The 24,827-nt window shown below is 39.5% G+C and overlaps 1 protein-coding gene across 1 annotated transcript; it reads right to left on the reverse strand.

Annotated features, from left to right (window-relative positions):
• Window positions 1-9,834: 9,834 nt before the first annotated feature.
• On the reverse strand, window positions 9,835-24,606 carry LOC115157121 (desmocollin-3). Its single transcript, XM_029705096.1, has 16 exons — window positions 24,306-24,606; window positions 23,898-23,988; window positions 23,492-23,691; window positions 23,259-23,363; window positions 18,847-19,002; window positions 18,596-18,740; window positions 18,243-18,397; window positions 17,419-17,553; window positions 17,054-17,239; window positions 16,577-16,824; window positions 16,162-16,304; window positions 12,305-12,529; window positions 11,760-11,981; window positions 11,390-11,505; window positions 10,930-11,271; window positions 9,835-10,451 (listed from the first exon to the last, which is right to left on the reverse strand). The coding sequence occupies exons 1-16, from the start codon at window positions 24,366-24,368 to the stop codon at window positions 10,254-10,256; spliced, it is 2,730 nt and encodes a 909-aa protein (XP_029560956.1). The 5' UTR covers window positions 24,369-24,606; the 3' UTR covers window positions 9,835-10,253.
• Window positions 24,607-24,827: the final 221 nt, after the last annotated feature.

A 24,827-nucleotide genomic window follows, 5' to 3' on the forward strand; every position in this document is an offset into this window, starting at 1 on the left:
AAAACTAATTACAAGCAATAAATTAATTTCACGCTGTCACTTTAGAGTTAATTGCGTCTTTACAGAACTGACTGGAAGCGATGGTTCAAGCGGTGATAAGAGTGGACATCGTGTTATATTAATTTATGCATCAATGGCATTGCCTTCGCTGAAGGTTGCGCTTCATGCTCCTTAAAGGAACGCCCTAAACCTATTTTAATTGCTGCTTAAGTATTTCCGTCATACTTCTTATGTGGCCTATCTATAGGCTATAAATAGCCATATGTGTCCTTAAATGTTTAGATTGCCTCAGCCATAAGGAAAGTTTTCCACCCACTGTGTTCTAAAGGTTGTAGTCTAACAAAACGCTGCAGGGAAAGATCAACTGAAGCATCTCTTAGTCATCCTGACAGTCTGCTTGCCTCACTTCAACCTCTCACCTATGAGGCAGCCATTTTGACCTGAGGTGGTACATTTTACACAAGCCGGGTGTATATAACTGTTGTTACCAGGTAACCCTGACAACAAGGCTTCCAGAGGTACACATGATGTTGGGGTCATTGGAAATTAATGTATCCACTTCAGTCACTGGTGTCAGTTATACAAAGTGGACAAAAACAACGCCCATTTTCACAGTTGTGTCATGCGGAAAAAAAGTTTTGAGGGGGCACATATGGCCCCTCAGTTTCAGTGTGCAATGGCCCTTCAGTTTGGCCGCTCAGTTTCAGTGTGCAATGGCCCTTCAGTTTGGCCGCTCAGTTTCAGTGTGCAATGGCCCTTCAGTTTGGCCCCTCAGTTTCAGTGTGCAATGGCCCTTCAGTTTGGCCGCTCAGTTTCAGTGAGTACGAAGTGGTTCTGTGTACAAATAGGAAGGGAACGCTTACTTGGACAATGCTTGCCAGGCACGTCATTTGAAGAAGAAAACACGGATTTAAAATAAATACAATAAGAATTGATTATGGTATTTAATAATAAAATGTTTTAGGTCAATCATTGTCTTATCTAAGCACAGTTTTAATATAACTAGGGAGCATAAAAACATTCTGCTGCGGATATTTGGCTTCAAGTTATTTGTAAGTCTATACTTAGAATGCTTTTTTATTACATTTGGGTCAACTGCTCATTTATATTATTTCTAAACGCAGAAGAACTTGTGAAGTCATTTTTGTGGATAAAAAAAATAAAAAGAGTCAACTAACTTTTCAAGTTACAACTAATTGGCTCCTGTGGGAATTTAAGCAGAAATCATTGATGTGACTGCTCTTCTCACAACTCTCTAGCAAGGCTCTTTCACATGAAAGAACGACTCCTTTTTATTTCATAATCCTCTCATAATTATGACAGTAATTGTAATCTTACCAGATAGCATTGTTGTATTTTTAACACATTTCACTGTTTGATCATTGTAAGGGACTTGTTCATAGTTTTTCCATTAATTTCCATTCCCTTTTTACTGTCCACTGCCATCTTTGAGATTCACCACCCAATATGACTTGACAGATGTTCCAATCTGGACCTTCTAATTATATATCTCAAAGACATCCTCAGAGTAATTTGAATCAAATTGAGAATTGATAACTTAATATTTCCTATGCTGAAACACATCATTCAAACATACTACTTTCTTCAAATATGCCTAGGCTGTATAATGATTTGAATCACTGTTAAATTGAAACCTCCCATTAAAAATGGGCCTTTGTCAAAACAGTTATGGTAAGGGAATCACTTTCTATTAGTAGGGTTGACTATATTTGTGTTACACTTTCAGATCATCTTATGTACACACTACCTTTCAAAAGTTTGGGGTCACTTAGAAATGTTCTTGTTTTTGAAAGAAAAGCACATTCTTATCCATTAAAATAACATCAAATTGATCAGAAATACAGTGTAGACATTGTTAATGTTGTAAATGACTATTGCAGCTGGAAACGGCTGATTTTTTTTTTATGGAATATCTACATAGGCGTACAGAGGCCCATTATCAGCAACCATCATTACTGTGTTCCAATGCACGTTGTGTTAGCTAATCCAAGTTTATCATTTTAAAAGGCTAATTGATCATTAGAAAACCCTTTTGCAATTATGTTACATAGCTGACAACTGTTGTTCTGATTAAAGAAGCAATAAAACTGTCCTTCTTTAATTAAACTAGTTGAGTATCTGGAGCATCAGCGTTTGTGGGTTCGATTACAGGCTTCAAATGGCCAGAAACAAAATACTTTCTTCTAAAACTTATGAAGGCTATTCCATGCGAGAAATTGCCAAGAAACTGAAGATCTTGTACAACGCTGTGTACTACTCCCTTCACAGAACAGCGCAAACTGGCTCTAACCAGAATAGAAATAGAATAGAAAGAATGCAGTCGTCAATGATTGAGACGGTAACCTTTGACAGACACATACTAATCATTGTCAGATATGCAATATCACTCTGTTGCCAGATGGTGGAGCTCAATATTTGTTCAAGGGTGAATAAAGTATCCTTAGTTACCTCATGTCAGTTATTGTGCAAGACTTGGCTTATTTGTACTCTACTGTACAATGAACCAAACCCTTTTAATCATTTACTAGGCGTATCCAGGCATGAGAAACAATAGTTACAAGCTAATAATCTTTCTCTCTCTCTCCAAAAAATGAAGGGTTTACAGTAAATCAGCATGACCAAAGTGCATGACACAACAGGTGTATTTTATATTATTTACGTTAAAAGTCATATTAGCAAAAATTGACAAAATAGGCAACACGATTAGTTAAATGGGTCAGTTTGGAAACCCAATTCCAAATGAATAATAAGAACACATGTGCATACATTTCCCATTTGAGTCTCATGTACCATTTCCAAAATTGTTTTTTAGTACATTATATAAAAGTACAGACTCATAATTTTAAAATTGTATATCATACACTGCAGTTGTGGGAAACATGGGAAAGTTATGCTCATTTGAAACATGATAAACATGTTATTCCACCTTGTAGACAAGTACCAGAAAATTCCCATGAAAGTATTTCACACTTGCTCAAGAGCTCTTTTTTGTGTGCCCATTCAGCATTGTTCACACCCTCTTAAGCCTAAACCCCACCCATCTACTTAAGTAGTCATATGAGGCCATGTGCTAAACTGAGTGGTTTAAGGTAGTGAATGAAGTAGCCTACAATAAGGAAAATCTCCAGGTAAAAATACACTTCATCTAGTCCTTGGCCTATATCCTAACAGGTTGTTCTTCACATTGTCTCTGGTAAACACACTATATTTAAAATAAGATCAAAGTTTATTATGACACTTCTGTTGAATCAGTCAATCACACGTCGTTATGACTACACATACACTCGCAGTTGTTGATGATATGTGTCTGACAGTGAGTCAGTCATACTGTGGAATTAAGCCTGAGGCTGAGTGTATGAACAGGGAGGGGTTAACCTAGGAACATACAGAGATGTATCATGTATGTTTCTAAGTTGTAACCCATCCCTGTTGCATCTTTGCTCAAATGCATGTAATGCCTGACAATATTCCAGAAATGCATGGCTATGACATTCTACAGGGTGGACAAAATGGTTCCTAATTTGGCTTTATAAAGTACTCTTTACATATTGATCAATGGAGATCTTTTTGGGGGGGGGCCATCAAGCCAAAACTTGGCAGTGATATCATTTCAATTGTGATGGTGAGTAAAAGAAAACCTTTTGATTTCACCTCATTTTACCATTCTGTGGTAAAGAGCACATGTTCAACTTCATACAAAACACGTTTCCCATCTCAAGAGGAAAAAAAATACTATTGTAAGTGCCTCTCTTCAACTTAATTAAATAATGAAAAATAATAATGATCGGGTGGCACTAGGCTATTTTTATTATTTTTAACTTTCGTTTTTATTGATTTAAACAAAAACTATACATCATACAACACTCCAAAATATGTCAAGTGTAAGTCTTGTTCTTGTGCTTCCAATTCCAATGAGTGGTAGTATACAGCTCTACAGTGGATGGTTAAAGGTGTTATGGTGAGTTCATAACCAAGTGGGAAGTGGGAATTTACCACATCTGGGAAAAATCCACTTGAACGGCTAGTCGAAACCAGAAAACTCTAACTGGTTGAAAGTGGCGAGTGTATAGCTACAACCAATTAGCAAGCCGGAAATGTCAGAGTTTCCTTGTTCCGACTAGAATGTGAATATGTCATCAATCCCCATGTGACCGGGGGATGGAAGTTTGTTGTGTGCAACAGGGAGAGGCAATTGAATGCAAGATTCACAAAATGTTTTAAATTGTTAAAACATGTCTAGCATGTCTGCCTATGGGTAACAGGGTTGACGTTTTATTCTTAACCCATTAAATGTTTTAACATTTAAATTTAAAAAGGAATAGTTTCACCATATTAAATCGAGAGTTAATAGACATATTAAAGGGCACTTCATTTCATATAACACGCTTTTAAATTCAATATGGGTGGTATAATACAAGGAGTCACTACAGTACATGCCATACATTTTTTGCAACCCCTTTTACACTCAGAACAGCCTCAATTCGTCGAGGCATGGATTCTACAAGGTGTCAAAAGCATTCCACAGGGATGCTGGCCCATGTTGACTCCAATGTTCCCACATCTGTTTCAAGTTGACTGGATGACCATTCCCTATACATACAGTTAAAGTCGGAAGTTTACATACACTTAAGTTGGAGTCATTAAAATTCCTTTTTCAACCACCACAAATTTCTTGATAACAAACTAGAGTTTTGGCAGGTCGGTTAGGACATCTACTTTGTGCATGACACAAGTAATTTTCCAAACCATTGTTTACAGACAGATTCTTTCACTTATAATTCACTGTATCACAATTCCAGTGGGTTAGAAGTTTACATACACCAAGTTGACTGTGCCTATAAACAGAGTGCAAAATTCCAGAAAATGACGTCATGGCCTTAGAAACTTCTGATAGGCTAATTGACATCGTTTGAGTCAATTGGAGGTGTACCTGTGGATATATTTCAAGGCCTACCTTCAAACTCAGTGCCTCTTTGCCTGACATCATTAGAAATAAAAAGAAATCAGCCAAGACCTCAGAAAAAAAATTGTAGACCTCGACAAGTCTGGTTCATCCTTGGGAGCAATTTCCAAACGCCTGAAGGTACCACGTACATATGTACAAACAATAGTACGTAAGTATAAACACCATGGGACCACGCAGCCGTCATACCGCTCAGGAAGGAAACGCATTCTGTCTCCTAGAGATTAACGTACTTTGGAGCGAAAAGTGTAAATCAATCCTAGAACAACAGCAAAGAACCTTGTGAAGATGCTGGAGGAAACGGGTATAAAAGTATCTATATCCATAGTAAAACGAGTCATATATCGACATAACCTGAAAGGCCGCTTAGCGAGGAAGAAGCCACTGCTCCAAAACCACCAAAAAAAGCCAGACTACGGTTTGCAACTGCACATGGGGACAAAGATCGTACTTTTTGGAGAAATGTCCTCTGGTTTGATGAAACAAAAATAGAACTGTTTGGTCATAATGACCATCGTTATGTTTGGAGGAGGAAAAAGGGTGAGGCTTGCAAGCCGAAGAACACCATCCCAACCATGAAGCACGGTGGTGGCAGCATCATGTTGTGGGGGTGCTTTGCTGCAGGAGGGACTGATGCACTTGACAAAATAGATGGCATCATGAAGGAGGAAGATTATGTGGATATATTGAAGCAACATCTCAAGACATCAGTGAGGAAGTTAAAGCTTGGTCACAAATGTGTCTTCCAAATGGACAATGACCCCAAGCATACTTCCAAAGTTGTGGCAAAATGGCTTAAGGACACCAAAGTCAAGGTATTGGAGTGGACATCACAAAGCCCTGACCTCAATCCTATAGAAAATGTGTGGGCAGAACTGAAAAAGTGTGTGCGAGCAAGGAGGCCTACAAACTTGACTCAGTTACACCAGCTCTGTCAGGGGAATGAGCCAAAATTCACCCAACTTATTGTGGGAAGCTTGTGGAAGGCTACCCGAAACGTTTGACCCAAGTTAAACAATTTAAAGGCAATGTTACCAAATACTAATTGAGTGTATGTAAACTTCTGACCCACTGGGGATGTGATGAAAGAAATAAAAGCTGAAATAAATCATTCTCTACTATTATTCTGACATTTCACGTTCTTAAAATAAAGTGGTGATCTTAACTTACCTGAGACAGGGAATTTTTACTAGGATTAAATGTCAGGAATTGTGAAACATTTAAACTCAGTTTATTTGGCTAAGGTGTATGTAAACTTCTGACTTCAACTGCACATGAATACTGTTGAGACCCTCAACAACTACTATGATTATTATTATTTGACCATGCTGGTCATTTATGAACATTTTAACATCTTGACCATGTTCTGTTATAATATCCACCCGGCACAGCCAGAAGAGGACTGGCCACCCCTCATAGCCTGGTTCCTCTCTAGGTTTCTTCCTAGGTTTTTGGCCTTTCTAAGGAGTTTTTCCTAGGGAGTTTTTCCTAGCCACCGTGCTTCTTTCACATGCATTGCTTGCTGTTTGGGGTTTTAGGCTGGGTTTCTGTACAGCACTTTGAGATTTCAGCTGATATACGAAGGGCTATATAAATAAATTTGATTTGATTTGAGAGTGAAAAACCCAGCAGTGTTGCAGTTCTTGACATATTCAAACCGGTCTGCCTATCACCTACTACCATACCCCATTCAAAGGCATTTAAATATTTTGTCTTGCCCATTCACCCTCTGAATGGAACATATACACATTCCATGTAAAAAAATCCTTCTTTAACCTATCTCCTCCCATTCATCTACACTGATTGAAGTGGATTTAAAAAGTGACATCAATAAGGGATCACCTGGTCAGTCTACAGTATGTCATAGCAAGAGCAGACATTCCTAATGGTTTGTACACCCAGTGTACATTTTAAAAACATTTCGTAATATATGTTGAAACGTATTTAAGAAAAAATATATATTCAGTACCAGTCAAAAATGTGGACACCTACTGATTCAAGGGTTTTTCTTTATTTTTACTATTTCCTACATTGTATAAGAACATCAAAACTTCAGCTTCATGAGGTAGTCACCTGGAATGCATTTCAATTAACAGGTGTGCCTTGTTAAAAGTTAATTAGAGTTAACTGCACCTCAGATTGCTGCCCCAAAAAATGCTTCACAGAGTTCAAGTAACAGACACATCTCAACATGAACTGTTCAGAGGAGATTGCGTGAATCAGGCCTTCATGGTCAAATTGCTGCGAAGAAACCACTACTAAATGACACCAATAAGAAGAAAAAACTTGCTTGGGCCAAGAAACACGAGCAATGGACATTAGACCGGTGGAAATGTGTCCTTTGGTCTGATGAATCCGAATTTGAGTTGTTTGGTTCCAACCACCGTGTCTTTGTGAGACGCTGCATCAGATGACCTGGCCTTCACAATCACCCGACCTCAACCCAATTGAGATGGTGGAATTTCTTTCCTTCTTAATGTGTTTGAGCCAATCGGTTGTGTTGTGGCAAGATAGGGGTGGTATACAGAAGATAGCCCTATTTGGTAAAAGAACAAGTCCATATTATGGCAAGAACAGCTCAAATAAGCAAAGAGAAATGACAGTCCATCATTACTGTAAGACATGAAGGTCAGGCAGTCTGGAACAGTTCAAGAACTTTTAAAGTTTCTTGAAGTGCAGTAGCAAAAACCATCAAGCGCTATGATGAAACTGGCTCTCATGCGGACCGCCACAGGAAAGAAAGACCCAGAGTTACCTCTGCTGCAGAAGATAAGTTCATTAGAGTTAAGTGCACCTCAGATTGCTGCCCAAATAAATACTTCACAGAGTTCAAGTAACAGACACATCTCAACATGAACTGTTCAGAGGAGACTGCGTGAATCAGGCCTTCATGGTCAAATTATTGCAAAGAAACCACTACTAAAGGACATTAATAATAAGAAGAGACTTGCTTGGGGCAAGAAACACAAGCAATGGACATTAGAGCAGTGGAAATCTGTCCTTTGGTCTGATCCAACCGCTGTGTCTTTGTGAGACACAGAGTAGCTGAACGGATGATCTCCACATGTGTGATTCCCACTGTGAAGCATGGAGGAGGTGTGATGGTGTGGGGGTGCTTTGCTGGTGACACTGTCAGTAATTTATTTAGAATTCAAGGCACAGTTTTGGGTCATTGTCCAGCATGGCTACCACAGCATTCTGCAGCGATACGGCATCCCATCTGGTTTGCGCTTAGTGGGACTATCATTTGTTTTTCAACAGGAAAATGACCCAAAACATACCTCCAGGCTGTGTAAGGGCTTTTTGACCAAGGAGAGGGATGGAGTGCTGCATCAGTTGACCTGGCCTCCACAATCATCTGACCTCAGACCAATTGAAATGGTTTGGAATGAGTTGGACAGCAGAGTGAAGGAAAAGCAGCCAACAAGTGCTCAGCATATGTGGGAACTCAATCAAGACTGTTGGAAAAGCAATCCTCATGAAGCTGGTTGAGAGATTGCTAAGAGTGTGCAAAGCTGTCAAGGCGAAAGGGTGGCTACTTTGAAGAATTTGTTTAACACTTTTTTGGTTACGACATGATTCCATATGTGTTATTTCATAGTTTTGATGTCTTCACTATTATTCTACAATGTAGAAAATATTAAAAATAAAGAAAAAACCTTGAATGAGTAGGTGTGTCCAAACTTTTGACTGGTACTGTTATATTTGGCCGATTTTAAATATTTCACATGTATCCAAAACAATTTAGTATTTTAACCTTCTACAAATATATTTTAACCTTCTATTCTAAACAGAAGGACCAATAACTTCCTATTCTAAATGGAAGCACCCAGAACTTTCTATTCTAAACAGAAGCACCTTCTATTGTAAACAGAAGTACCCAGAACATTCTATTCTTGTCTAAACACAAGGCTTTTTCTGCCACCAATCAACCATAATAATAAAATGAATTGGACGGACAATTGAATTGTGTGACAAATTCAACATGGAAGCCCCAATGTAGCCTAATCGACAAGGCAGTTTTACTCTTTGATGGCTAAAAAGTGATGAGAACTGCCATTTACAATCTCACACAGACATTCTTTAAAAAAATTGGGATTACTGAGAGTAATTTATATGTTAAAGATAATGACTAAAGGATTCCACCCAGATACTATTTGTTTATGTTAAATGTATCAGAATTACAAGACTATAATTATATAAGGTGTGTGTGTGTGTGTGTGTAGGACAAGCTGAGACTAGACAGTATGTTACTATTTAGCAATGTAAGCAGAAGTACAGTTGAGACATTCAAGGAGAAGCGAAACTGTCGACAGACAAGTTGTGACTACTGTGAAACTAATAACAGGAAAAACGTCTCCCCACCCAGGGAGGGGAGAAACCGGTAGGCTTGCAGTAGATTATATAACATGTTGCAGGATATGATAAGCAATGTATGTGTTGGAGTAGACTTGTAAATAGCATTGACAGTGTTAGAGAAGAGGAGGGGCATTTATAAAGGGTATGGTATATGGTATGACCAAATGTGAGGTATAAAAGGCTACTTGTATGTGCTTGTATGATTTTCAGAGCTCTCTGAATAAAGAACCTTTTGCAGAACTCTGGGACTTTGTCTAATGCTTCTATTAACCAGGGCCTTACAACCTCTGGAGAATTGGTCAAAGCTATAGTGATTGTTATTGTCATCACTGGGATTGAAAATTCTCATGACAATTACATACAGTCTGCTTTAATGGTCACATTCACTCTACTTATTTCATTATCATGTGTTAACTTGTACAGAATGTACAATGGTACAAATTATAGCTAGGACATTAAGTGCAAGGCGTAATTATTCAGGTTATCCAACATTGAAAGACAAATATAGAATTTATTTAGTAATGTTTGTACCCCATTCAGTTCATAGGTAATTAGAAAAATCTCATCTAATCTAACATTCAAGTACTGTTTTTACAGAATCTCATAAACAAACATTTGATTCTACAACACTGAAACTTTTACCACAATTTACAAATGAGAAAAAAATCTTATCTTTGGCACTTAAATCACTAAATGTACACTATTTACAATACATAGTACTTTCCAGTGCAAAAAGGCTCTAACCAACAAACAGTTTGAGCAATTCAGTGTGATGACTGACTCAATGTTTTGTATCACCCTTGATAATAATAGCATGCCAACCCTTTTAAAATGCATAATAATTAACAAAAAACAAACATGAGAGAACACTTTCTGTAGTAAAAACAATATTGCAATAGATCTTCCTGGTTCATTTGTTAGTGCAGACCTCAGCTAACACCTTGAACTTTGGCCCCAGTGTGTTCAGGAAGTCCAGGTCTTCCTGGTTGACTTGGTCACTGCAGCAGCCCACCGAGCCAGCTGGAGACCCCATCCCCTCGAAGCCGTACGCGTGGATGATGTCATCGGCGTACCGCCCCTCCTCTTCCGTCCTTAGGTAAGCCAACTTCTGCAAAGAAAAGGTAGACCAGGTAAACATGATACAAGACAGGATGGACTTGGTAGCAGACAAGGTAAAAGACGAGGTGGAGAGAGGAGAATGCATGTTGTTATTAGTCCATAGGGAGCAGACAAGGACTAGCCTGAAGGGGGGAGGAAGATATTACAGTAGGTGATATTACATCCTTCCACAGGATAGGGACGATATTACAGTAGGTGATATTACATCCTTCCACAGAATATTACACTGAGAACAGACAAATCTTTCACCAACCAGACGAGATACATGAAAGCTGACACAGAAGCCAAGGGTTTAGCCAATAAGTAAGCCAACATTACACATCGGAATTGTCTAGGCTTTTACCAATAGCAAGGACTATATTAAACCTTAGAGAAAAGGCAGAAAATGTGATCCTGACGATATTGTCCATTTACGGTGTTTACTCAGACTAAAATAAAACACATTGACATTGTTTGAGTTGTTTTACCTTTTGTAGAAACAGCCCGTTGGTTTGCCAGTTGATCATTTTTTTGCCAGATGAACGTGTGTTGTCAAAAGTCCTATTGCCACTGGTATATTGTCCGCCACCATATTGATCTACACCATATTGTCCACCGCCATTTTGTCCACCGTACTGACTGCCATTGTATTGGTCAGAGAAGCCATTCGGCATATCGGTCACAATGATGCTGCTGCCGAACTGCTGTTGAGTGCCCAGGCCTCCTCCCATCTTATCCAAGTTCTTAGCTCCAGCCCACCCCATGTCAGTCATGGATCCCTTCACTGAACGGTCAATCCCAGACTTTGGAACAATGATGAGATTTGAATCCTAAAGAGGAGACATATAAAAAACATATGAATACAAATGAGGATGTAACACTGAAATCTGCTCTGATTTCATGACCATGAGAAATGTGTTCGTAATACTTTCATTATGACAGCCTTACCACTGCATCCCCTAGGGCCTCAATGTTAGACGTCAGCAGGACACCACCACTGTCTCCCATATCCTCCAGCTCCATTTTCTCATTCTTCGTCACACACACGAATGCACAAAGGATACCTGTGATAAAGAACCAACAAGAAAGTGTGTGAGTGGCACTGCAACAACAAGGCTGTCAGATGGACAAGACGCACAAGTCATTTGTTAAGGAATACAGCTATACTAGCTGATGTCAGCTATTTAAGACTTCATCATTCAATTTCTAATATCTCATCAGTTTTATACGTTGTCCTATCTTATTATTTGCTTTGACACCAACCTGTCAGGCCTACATAAATAATATGAATGTCCATAATAGCCCAGTGGAGACTCACAGAGTAGAAGTAGCATAGCCAGACCCAGCAACATGGCCAGGATGGCCCACACCCCCAAAGATGTGGAGTTCTGTTGGGCCAGACACACTCCGTTCCTGCAGCGGCAGATCCGGACCGTCACAGTCTGGGTACTTCCAAAGCCCTGCAGGTCCTCCACCATCAGGGGGACAGTGTATAGGCCAGAGGGGAGCTCCTTAGTTTGCTCCAACATCACTGCCGTGCCTGAGGAGGAAATACACTGTTGTTAGGAACAGGAGTTTGTGTACTAGATTTCACTATAAGGACTAAAACTCCTGGCTCTAAAAAAATGTCACTAAAGAATGTCAGTTAACAGGTGCTATGTTGAGGTTGCATCTCTAGAGAGTATTTCGGCTTTAAAGTTACATTCTTGAATACATGACACTGACTATTCATTATAAGATACAAATTGTACATTTATGGACTTCTTCCCATTAAATAACTGCATCACTTTTTCAATCACATTTGCAAGACATCAATTAATATAGAGATGCAATGGAGTCAGGAGGTAGGAATCATTTTCATACTGTTAAGTGGCTTCACAGCCCATTTGCCATCATGCTTCTCTCCCAGTTTGAAGCTGAAGGGGGCGGAGAAGGGAGCTTGGTCCTTGTCTTCTGCTACCACCAGCACAGAGCCCAACTCTCCCCCATCCTTCCCACACAACACCAGGTCTTTAGAGAGGATGTCTGGGATGTTGTCGTTCATGTCTTCCACTTGAATAATCACCGTCCCTGTACCTGTCTTCTGACCTAGGAGAAAGGAGACATATGTAAGAAACAAGATAACACAATGCCTTCTTGCTGATTTTTATTGTGAGAGCTTGAGTGAGTCAGATTTCCAATCTATTCACTATCACACATGGCAATAAACGGGAAAACTTGAAAGTTCAGTTACAGATGGCACACAGTACTGATATTTTCCCAGTCACTCCCTGTTATAAATGCAAAACAGAGATAAGGGCCAGTAGATAGCATATGTCCAACAAAAAACATCACATCTGGAATAGAACCGAGTAACACAATGTCATGGACCTCAATGACGTGATCACACCAGGTGTTACAGACTGACTATTATACTCATCATCCTGTCTCTTAAATAACACACAATAAAAAAAAAACATTGACGAGAGTGGAGGGGGTGGTTGAAGCTAACACCAGAATGTGTTACGTATTAGGTAACATCAGTCAAGGCGTAAAGACGACGACAACCTCTCATCCTCTGTGGTGTAATTCAAGTTGTGCAAACGCACTCCCATATCAACATGTCAGTAAAAGGAGGCCTTGAGGAGATGGAATAGGGCACAGTGGTGTTGTTAGCTATAATTAGGATGCTTTGTCTCTTCCTTGTTTTAGAGTGTTAATACTTGTTACAGTGATAGAAGCAGTGAGAGAAAGCAAATGCAGGATTAGCATGCTATTAGCTGGGAGGATATAACTAGGTTCCTGGGGCCGGTTGCGTAACACATCTTAAGTTATTTTCCCCTTAAATTAAGGGGAAAGGGGTGCCCATCAGGACCCATATGTGCTTCATTAACTATGGATATGTACAGTAAACATCATTCAATCTAGTCAAACCGGTTAATAGGCAGGTGGTTAGGAGTGTTGAGCCAGTAGCCGAAAGGTTTCTGGATCAAATCCCCGAGCCAACAAGGTAAAACTCTGTCGTTCTGCCCCTGAGCAAGGCAGTTAACTCCCCTATTCCCCGGGCGCTGATGATGTGAATTAAGGCAGCTCCCCACACCTCTTTGATTCAGAGGGGTTGTGTTAAATGCAGAAGACATATTTCATCGGAAGATGAAAGATATTCAAAGTTCCATTCTGTGGGCCTAATTCAGATAATGCATGTCATAATAAGATGCCCAGCGCTTCAAGCCAAGCCTCCTCCACCCTCTCTCGCTCTTCCCACAAAATTTCAGTCACATCTCACGCCATACACTTGTCTGTCCAATGTATGTAAACAACTAGGCTACAGCTTGTCAGCTAGCTGCTCTGCATGCACTATTCTATCTCAAGGCCAGCAGACTGTTAAACAGCCATCACTAACATAGAGAGGCTGCTGCCTACATACAGACTCAAATCTCTGGCCACTTAAATAAATGGACTTAAAGGTATCACGAGTCACTGTAAATAACGGCACTTTAATAATGTTTACATATCCTACATTACTCAACTCATATGTACATACTGTATTCTACACCATCTTGCCTATGCCGCACGCCATCGCTCATCCATATATTTATATGTACATATTCATCCCTTTACATTTGTGTATAAGGTAGTTGTTGTGAATTTGTTAGATATTACTGCATAGTCGGAACTAGAAGCACAAGCATTTCGCTACACTCGCATTAACATCTGCTAAACATGTGTATGTGACCAATAAAATTTGATTGGTGAAGAAATTTAATGTTGAGCTAAATGTAAAAAATATATATATTTCAGTGGTTTTAAAAGGAACGATATAAACCATTACTTTGAGGGGTTAGAACCAGAACAATACTATTGGAAAATCATTTCAGTTCCAACTCCTGCTTTCCTCTGCCCTGGAAGCAGAAAAAACTTAAACCAGCTAGCTAGGTATACATCTAGCTAGCTACTTACATTGCCATCAGAAAGTATTCACACCACTTGACTTTTTCCACATTTTGTTGTGTTACAGCCTGAAATTGAGATTGTGTGTAATAAGAGTGTTTAACATGATTTTTAAATGACTACCTCATCTCTGTACCCCACACATACAATTATCTGTAAGGTCCCTCAGTCGAGCAGTGCATTTCAAACACAGATTCAACGACAAAGCTGCCTTGCAAAGAAGGGCACCGATTGGGAGATGGGTAAACATGTAACAAGCAGACATTGAATATCCCTTTGAGCATGGCGAAGTTATTAATTACAGTTTGGATGGTGTATCAATACACACAGTCACTGCAAAGATACAGGTGTCCTTCCTAACTCAGTTGCCGAAGAGGAAGGAAACCGCTCAGGGTTTTCACAATGAGGCCAATGGTGACTTTAAAACAGTTACAGAGTTTAATGGCTGTGATAGGAGAAAACTTAGGATAGATCAACAACAATGTAGTTACTCCACAATACTAACCTAAATTGCAGAGTGAAAAGACAGCCTGTACAGAATAAAAAAATATTCCAAACTTACATCCTGACTTAAATCAGCTTGAAAATCTATGGCAAGACTAAAAATAATAATGTGCAAATATTGTACAATCCAGGTGTGCAAAGCTCTTAGAGACTTACCCAAAAAGACTCACAGCTGTAATCGCTGCCAAAGATGATTCTAACCTGTACTGACTCATGGGTGTGAATACTTATGTAAATTCGAGATTTCATTTTCTATAAATTAGCAATATTTCCAAAACATGTTTTCACTTTGTCATTATGCAGTATTGTGAGCATTTTTTTAAATACATTTTTAAAATCAGTCTAACACAAAATGTGGAATAAGTCGAGGGGTATGAATCATTTCTGAAGGCACTGTAGCCAGCTACGTACTCTGTAAGTAAGCTTGACATGCTAGAAAGTAATAAAAAATCTACAAGAAACATGTTTTATCTTCTGAATCAATTTGTTTCTCCTGTCTTGAATGTAGTTCTATTTTGCGATCTCTTTAAATAAACGTGATCTCTTTGACGAGACATTCAGCCAGTGATGGTCGTCTCCATGGTAACCAGAGACTTATTCTGCCATACATGCTTTCAAACTACTGTAAAACCAAAGACAGTACAGTATGAAGACAGGCATAAATCGCTTCTCCATTAGAAATCCACGATCACACATGTAGGCGATGTAATGGCAACGTTGGCTATTTAACCTCATGCTCAAAAACACGTCGTCGGGTATAACAGTTGTCTTGCACCGAACTGTGCATGTGCAGGCAGTCAAAGCAAAGGCATTCCTTCCACATAAAGTTGTTTTTGACTCGAAAGCGTGTCCGTTTGCCACTCATGAGGTTGGAGTAATAACATGTTCAACTACTTAAGACATTGGCTGGAATCTAGGTTGTGCCTTTAGACACTCATTGACATCTCAAAGCCCAATCTCCGGCCTGGTCTGTTTAGTCTGTTTTGCAAGCGTTCCCGGAAGTCTCGTGATGTTGCACCTCTGGGTTTAGAAACTCTGGGGTAAAATCCCTTAAGTATGCCCTTACTAAAGGAAAACATTTGAGGGGCTCTATGCAACTTCTTTAAACAATTCCCTCAGGTAAGGGTAAATCCTTAAAGGAAACACTTAAGATGTTTTATGCTACCAGGCCCGAAGTTTTTCAAAGCAATAGATGAGTTAAGATCATCCAAATAGTGGTGCATATCTGACTACACAGAAATGTAATAAAGACACATGCGAGACAATGTGTAACAACATCTACTTACTGGCATCCACAGCTTTCATAGTGACGTTGTAAACACCATCCACTACAAAGTGGGACTCCCTGTCGATTGTGTTAGCGATCTTCAGCTGTCCAGTGCTTTCATCGACATTGACCCATGAAGCCGGGTCTGAGACCTTGTAATACCTGAGAGGGAACAGAGAGAGAGAAGACGGTATTAAAGCATTCATGGGCATCATGGTGCAATTCTGCCATCAAGTGCTGGAGAGAAAAAAACATGTACCTCTATTTTCTATTGAAACACAATCTGACCTTACTTGCTATAACATATTATTACTATGACCATTATCAATATGGTCAAACAATATGCCATCTCCTATGGTTATATGGCAAGACTGCACAAACATATCTGGGACCAGGCTAATAAAGTATGACACTGAGGTAAACTAAGATCTTACTTGATGCCAGCGCTGCTCTTGGTCTCTGGGTCAACGGCAGTGTATGTTCCGATCAGGGTGTCGTTTGGAGTATTCTCCTGGACAGTAAAGCGTACGGTGGGGGCAGTGAACTCTGGTCCCTCGTCCACGTTCCCCACTGTGACATTCACAGGGATGGACGCCCACTTGGCATTTGTCCCACTCAGCTCAGCCTGGTTACGGGCCATCACCTCCAGCTTTAGGTTCTTAGTCTTCTCGTAGTCTAGAGGCTGGTGACACAGCGAAGACATGGAGTGTCATTTTATTGCATTATTATTGGACTATCAGCCATCAATGACAATGTCATTGTACAAGAGTAAATAAGTATTTTGGTTCAATATTTTGACTGTCTTTATGTTACGGGATAGTTTGCCGAAATTATGTTTGCCTTATTTTATAAATAAATATGAAAGTCAAGATCAGATCAAAGATATAGGTTCATTGTGAGTACCAATTAACCTTTGTTAGGTAAATTAGTCCTTCATTTGTTTTTGGGTCTCTTTCAATCCTGAAGTTCCCATTTTCATTCCCCTTGGTGATGCTGAACTCAGAGTTCCAGTTTGGTGTGTTCAATAAGTCCTTGTCTTCAATAGGGATTCTGAGGATGAGGCCTTGATCTTGGTTCTCCATAACACTCACATCATACTGCAAGAGGAAAGCAGCCTGTTCAATTATCTGACTGAGGTATATTGAATATCCATACTCTATAGCAAACAAAATATAGCACATTTTCAGCATAACTATTGTTTTGCTGCCAAATAAACTGCAGTACAAAAATGTCATTACTGTAAAAGAAATATTCAAGATTATTATTTTTGACTTACAGATGTCTTTGTAAAAGTGGGAGGGTTGTCGTTGATATCTCCCAACACTATGGTGGCTGTAGCCGTGTTGGATAGGCCATTCAGAGCGCCATTCATGTCTCTGATCTCCATTGGCACAAAATACTTGTCTTTCACCTGAAAAACAAAATCCCAAAATATACATTTAGTTCAAATATACATTGAGCGAACAAAACATTAGGAACACCTTCCTAATATTGAGCTGCACCCATTTTGCCATCAGAACAGCCTAAATTCGTTGGGGCATGGACTCTACAAGGTGTTGAAAGCTTTCCACAGGGATTCTGGCCCATGTTGATTCAAAGCTTCCCACATTTGCGTCAAGTCGGCTGGATGTCCTTTGGGTGGTGGACCATTCTTGATACACACGGGAAACTGTTGAACAATCCAACCTCGTTGCTGTTCTTGACACACTCAAACTGGTGCACCTGGCACCTACTACCATACCCTGTTCAAAGGCACTGAAATCTTTTGTCTTGCTCATTCACCCTCTGAATGACACACACACGCAATCAATGTCTCAATTGTCTCAAGGCTTAACAATTCTTCTTTAACCTGTCTCCTCCCCTTCATCTACACTGATTGAAGTGGATTTAACAGGTGACATCAACAAGAGATCATAGCTTTCACCTGGATTCACCTGGTCAGTCTATATCAGGAAAAGAGCAAGTGTTCCTAATGTTCTGTGCACTCAGTGTATATTAAAACATGAATAATTCAAACAATGATAGCAGTGGTCACCAATGTGGAACCCTGGAAAACTAAGTGAGATATTTTGAAAGTACGAAGAGGAGACTGACTCTCACCTCTCTGTCAAGAGTGTCTGTTTTGGTGCTGATGACTCCTGTCTCTGGGTGGATGTAGAACAGGTTGGTCTCAGAGAGGAGGGAGTACCTGATCTTAGTGTGGTCTGTACCAGGCTCGTCTTTGTCTGTGGCATCCACCTTCCCCACAATGGTACCTGCAATGGAACACATCACAACACACAGGCTATTAGTTCATATCCACAAGTTCCTGTTTCAAATGAATGTCTGGATGTGTGACAAATGTATCTGTGTAAATGTACTAATATGTGAAACGTATGGCACTTTTTCTATGTACTGTATTACAGAGGCTAAAGGCACTCTGGTATTTCTTACTTCAGCTGTATGTTTCTCACCTGTGTTGCTTTGTTCCTGCACAGTAAACTGCGGTTGGCCAGTGAAAGTAGGTGCATTGTCATTCACATCTTCTACATTCACTGTGATGGGTAATGGTAAGTCTGTCTCCTGGTTGGTGTATCTGTCAAACACTCTGGCTTGAAACTGAAAAAATAGATGTCATGTTTTATCATCATAGATAATCAATGAATCAATTATTAAATAATAAAGTAATAAAGCAATAAATCAATAATTGTTGTCTACTACTCACTATAAACTGAGGGGTAATCTCGCGGTCGACAGCTCTGTGGACCTTCAGCATCCCAGTTTCCTTTACCACACTAAACACACCCACAGGGTCCTCTGTCACACCAGGCCCACTGAGGGTGTAGTACACATTGTATGCGGCAGAAGAATCAGATGCAACCTAGACCAGAAAACAATCAAATATTATCTGCGGTCAAGCTTCAACAAGCAGTGGAATAATCATATCATTCGGGTTAGAAAATTGTACAGTAATGATATGTTTTTGGTTGGATATGTTTCTCAATTTCTTTCTTTGGTTTTTGCAATCTTTATCAAACCATTTGCCATTATTGTTAGTTGTATGGTTTGGCCTCAGACCAGTAAGTGTGAGCAGAGCCTGCTGAGCATCTGGTACATGTCATTGGCTCGGGCTAGTGTAAGAGTGGGGGGTTGGGCCTGTTTGCCTGCTCACAACCTGGGCGTATGTAGACTTCCATGTTGAGGCCCTTTTTGCAGGGGTGTGGGGTGGGCAGGAGGGGCATAGGTCTGATCTTCCTACCTCCCATCTCATACACATTGACCACAGCCCTTCCCACGCCCTGCTGCAGCTCTCCCGAATCGCGCAGCAAACAAGTGCTGTTTAGAATAACTTTTCTCAAAGGTTTCACAGAAAGCACACATGTATTTCAATATCCCCTCCAAAAATCATGATATTATTTGAATAGTGAAAATATTTCTAATACCCATCCCTAGTGTTTACACAGGCAGCCCAATTCTGATATTTTGCCAGTAATTGGTCTTTTCACACAGCCTTAGTAACACTTAGTCAATATAATGCTTTAGAACTTTTAATTGCTAGGCGTGTATGACCATTTCTGTTTTGCAAAATGTAGAGACACAGAAAACCTGAGTCTACACCTTCACTATGGGGAATCACTAAAACAATACAGAAATACAGTACGGAAAGAGAAGGAACAGCACGTCAGAAATCAGCTCCATGTAATTGAAGAATCCATAGACTCTAATTGACAAACAAACCAAAACAAAGGCAAAGTCTTCTCATGCTTTGTTGATTTAAAAAAAGCCTTTGACTCAATTTGGCATGAGGGTCTGATTCCATCTAGACACCGTTGCCCTAGAGCACACAAAAAAAAGACATACCTTGGCCTAAACATCAGCGCCACAGGTAACTTCAACAAAGCTGTGAACGAGCTGAGGGACAAGGCAAGAAGGGCCTTGCCATCAAAACGAACATAAAATTGGTTAAAAATACTTGAATCAGTTATAGAACACATTGCCCTTTATGGTTGTGAGGTCTGGGGTCCACTCACCAACCAAGAATTCACAAAATGAGATAAACACCAAATTGAGACTCTGTATGCAGAATTCTGCAAAAATATCCTCTGCAAAAATATCCTCTGTGTACAACATAAAACACCAAATAATGCATGCAGAGCAGAATTAGGCCGATACCTGCTAATTATCAAAATCCAGAAAAGAGACCTTAAATTCTACAACCACCTAAAAGGAAGCGATTCCCAAACCTTCCATAAATAATCCATCATCTACAGAGAGATGAACCTGGAGAGGAGTCCCTTAAGCAAGCTGGTCCTGGGGCTATTTTCACAAACACAAACAGACCCCACAGAGCCCCAGCACAGCAACACAATTTCACCCAACCAAATCATGAGAAAACAAAAAGATAATTACTTGACACATTGGAAAGAATTAACAAAAAAACTAAGCAAACTAGAATGCTATTTGGCCCTAAACAGAGAGTACATAGTGGCAGAATACTTGACCACTGTGACTGACCCAAACTTAAGGAAAGCTTTGACTATGTACAGACTCGGTGAGCATAGCCTTGCTTTTGAGAAAGGCCGCCATAGGCAGAACTGGCTCCCAAGAGAAGACAGGCTATGTGCACACTGCCCACAAAATAAGGTGGAAACTGAGCTGCACTTCCTAAGCACCTGCCAAATGTATGACAATATTAGAGACCCATATTTCGCTCAGATTACACAGATCCACACAGAATTCGAAAACAAACCCAATATTGATGAACTCCCATATCTACTGGGTGAAATTCCACAGTGACTCATCACAGCAGCAATATTTGTGACCTGTTGCCACAAGAAAAGGGCAACCAGTGAAGAACAAACACCATTGAAAACACAACCCATATTTATGTTTATTTATTTTCCCTTTTGTAATTTAACTATTTGCACATTGTTACAACACTGTATATAGTCATAATTTGACATTTGAAATGTCTTTATTATTTTGGAACTTCTGTGAGTGTAATGTTAACTTTTCATTTTTATTGTTTATTTCACTTTTGTTTATTATCTTCTTCACTTGCTTTGGAAATGTTAACATATGTTTCCCATGCCAATAAAGCCCTTAAATTGAATTGAGAGAAAGTAGCCATACTTGTGCTAGTTAAACTAACTCACACTATCACAGCTAATTGTGAAATAGCCACAAACTACTTATTCGAACTTCGTGACAGGCACACGGAAAAGTGGCTGTCACGAATTTCCAATAAAAAATGTGTGTCTATTTCACAATAACCTGTGATACTGGGTTGACAAAGGTTATTGATTATACCATCTCGTAGTGCCTGTCTTGACTGCATCAAAGCGATGTAAAGAAGCTAGTAGCTAGCAACGGTACCCATGAGTTAGCCAACTAGCAAGGCTAATTGAGGCTATAATTTTGCTGAGCGCTTTGTCCTTGGACTGGTGTAACACGGTTTCTCTGAACCCCCGCAAGGTCGGACTTAAATAAATGTTTGATGTAACAGCAGCATACTGTAAGAAATGTTATATCTATACATTACAATTCTGCCTGTGATTATACTCCGGGTTGCAATCCGGCTTGCAATCCTTATTAAAAAAACTAACCTCTGATCAAATAAGTTTCCTGTGGTCTCTTGTATAACATAGGGCAGAATTCCCTTACAATACTAATCAGATACCAATTGATTTTTAGAATATACAACTGTCCTGTATAGGCTACCTGAACCTGCATGACATGAGCCGCCCTCGCGCTCTCTCCCAGCTTTGATAGAAAGTTGTGCATCTATTAATGCCAAATAATAGGCCTACATACAGTCAGTCCACCCTCAGAACACTAGCTTACTATATTGTTTCATTATGCAGTGTACTATCTATAGCTATATACTGTATTTAGCTGCTATTTAGAACTTTAAAAAAAATAGTAGTCGACTTGAGGATAAATTCGGCCATTATTTAATGTTGAATTTAGTGGGTTTGTCTGGCTAATAACCTACACAAATGGGCTACAATATTAAAATTAAATTAAATTAAAATAAATCCTACTTGAAAGACTCCCCTGGTGTCATAATATATTTTGATATTGCAACCACATAATTCAATCGCCGGTTCACCAGTATGAACGAAATCAAACATATTTTTGTTGTTCAAGCCCTCAAGAACTGTTGTCTGCTAATGGTGATAATCTGTTTGCATTTGCCAATGTATTGTCTTTCCAGTATCCAGACAACCTGTCCCCAGAGCTTCCTATACAGTAATTGAATCTATCTCCGTAACAAGTTGAGGCCGGCAATTAAGTAGAATGAGGCTCAATTAAAGATGTTTCAGAACTGCTATATTTGAAGCACAATTCCCTTCTGCACAGTTCCTTGTCTACAACAACTCCATTCGGATTAAACAGCCTAGCTGTTGGTTGCTCATTGTAGTCTACTTCTTCTCATTAAGGTTACTTCATTCAGACATTTTAATTCCATTTTGCATTGATTAGAAATATCCCACTTCACCTGCTAGGTTAGGCCTACATGCAGCCTCTGCCCCTTTAATTGCCGGACAATAACAGCAAGCTACATGTGTGAAACGTGTAGACTACCATTATGTCTTTGTTATGGGGCACAAGTCATAAAAACTACATTCAAAAGTGTGTTGTTTAATTAAATGAAGAATGTCAAATGTCATGTTATATACTTGTGTGTAGCAATGTCACATTTAATTCAGACAAAGCATTTTCATTGTTAAAAAAGGCCTATATTATTTTCTTCTAAAAAGTGAATACTCACACAATTAACCCAATACCAACATCCATTGGGATATTACATTAATAGATTAACCGTGCCCACTAATCCTGTGTATACATGTATGTGGTTGGGTGAGTATGGGTGTGTACCATCTGGTGAGGGCGTGGAGCATACAGGTACAGAATGTGCCTTAGCCACAAGTGAGAAAGAGTGAGAAATAAAGTGGAACATGGGTAAGGAGAATTGAAAGCACAGGTAGAGGATAATTTGGCTGTTGCCCATGTAGGAGTGTGTTATGACTACATTACATGAAATATGGACAAGGCTTAGGTTTATTGTCCATATTCAAATAGACAGAATGTGCTGAAAGTGATGGAAGTTGTAAATTATTTTAAGGACATTACCAGATCAACTTCCTTTGGAAATGGAGGGTGGTCGTTTTCTATGACGTTGAAGGGCATAGGGCTCCAACGTCTTTTGGAGCGCTTTAGTAGACCATCTTTCAATACCTGAAACATGCGGGGGGAAAGTCACAAAAAGTCACGACACTACAAACATAATATAGTACTTATTTAAAAAGCATGGGACTAGCATCTTCAACATCTTTTACTCTAAGCCAATGTGGAATCCACCTTACTTTTCTAGAGTTCTGGACAAGGTGAACATCCATGTTTTTCTCCTGACCATTGGGGTCCTGAAACTGCACTGAGAATGTCCTGCCGTTGGTTGGTACCATAGTGATGTGGACTGTTACTATAGTTCCATCTGCCTGTACTGTGAAGTCCGGGTCACAAGAGGTAAAGTGCAAGGTCTTGGTGTCACAGTTGTCGACATCAACTGAACAATGAGAGAGAAAGAAATGTTATGAACTATACAATTACTAAAAACAACATGAATTATCCAAAGCAAGAGAACTTGATTATGATTAAGGATGATTAAGGATGTCAACTGGTTATAAAAAGTTTATGACTATATTGACTGTTTCATTCAGTATCAATTACATACGTTTGACAGGACTGGAGTATTTGTGAATGTTTAGCTACCTTTTGAAATAACATGCCCAACTGGTACTGTCTGAGGTACTGTTGCTTGTATGGAGCCGGGGATAAAGCAGGAGTCCACACATGAGATGATCTGGGGTTAACACATGAGTGATATTGTTCATTCTAACAACGTGCATATCATACAATAGCTGTGTTACAAATATCGTACTGCAATTATTTGTATTGTCTATTATTGGAACCAAAAGAATGAGACATTTACATTTTCAAGAACATAGTCTGCATAGGTAAATGTATCAACAAGCCGCACATGACAGTCTAATATTACAAAACTGCACAAAATAAAAGTTACGTTTGCCAATTCAATTACATTCATAGACTCGAAGAAAGTTGACATATCGAAATCAAATGTGAAAATGACAGAAAAACTTTAATTTCATATGTACTTACCAAAAAGAAGCATACATTGACATGTAAGTTCCGTGCCATTTTTGTTACTACCAATCGAAACATCAAGACTATAGTGACGACACCACACGCAGGCACAAGAAGTATAAGTGTTTCTGTCAAGGGCGAGGATTAGAGGGTGGAATATCCTTACACCAATCAAAATAAAGTAACCTAATTGTGTCCGAATGCGTCTTCCATTGCAGGTATCGGAATGACGGTTTCATTTATGAGCTATGCCCATAGTAAGTACAACGCCCGCGATTACTCAATTGGCTACCTCGACGCCGGGAAGCATTCCTCGTCTAGTACTCCACCCTCTTTCAGTCTGTGAAAATAACAATACAGAGGTGTGATTTATGCTTTATTAACATGTGATCAGCTGCTCAAACCTTGTGGTTTGGTGTGAGGCATGCACGCTAAGCAAATGGGTTACTTCGAAAGAAAGCACAGTGAACAAATGTTACCAACAGGGGGAAACATTGTATCGGTAATGGGTTGTTGTCTGAAAACAATGGAATGTCC

This window comes from Salmo trutta, chromosome 21, assembly GCF_901001165.1.
Source record: "Salmo trutta chromosome 21, fSalTru1.1, whole genome shotgun sequence".
NCBI lineage: Eukaryota > Metazoa > Chordata > Actinopteri > Salmoniformes > Salmonidae > Salmo > Salmo trutta.

Bases quoted from the DNA above. Each gene is read 5' to 3' on its own strand.
- LOC115157121 (XM_029705096.1), bottom strand. From the start codon at position 24,368: ATGTTTCGATTGGTAGTAACAAAAATGGCACGGAACTTACATGTCAAT. The intron at 18,741-18,846 runs GTGAGTAGTAGA...CTATTTTTTCAG, and splicing joins AGATTACCCCTCAGTTTATA to TTTCAAGCCAGAGTGTTTGA. The intron at 18,398-18,595 runs GTGAGAAACATA...GTTCCATTGCAG, and splicing joins GCAGGAACAAAGCAACACAG to GTACCATTGTGGGGAAGGTG.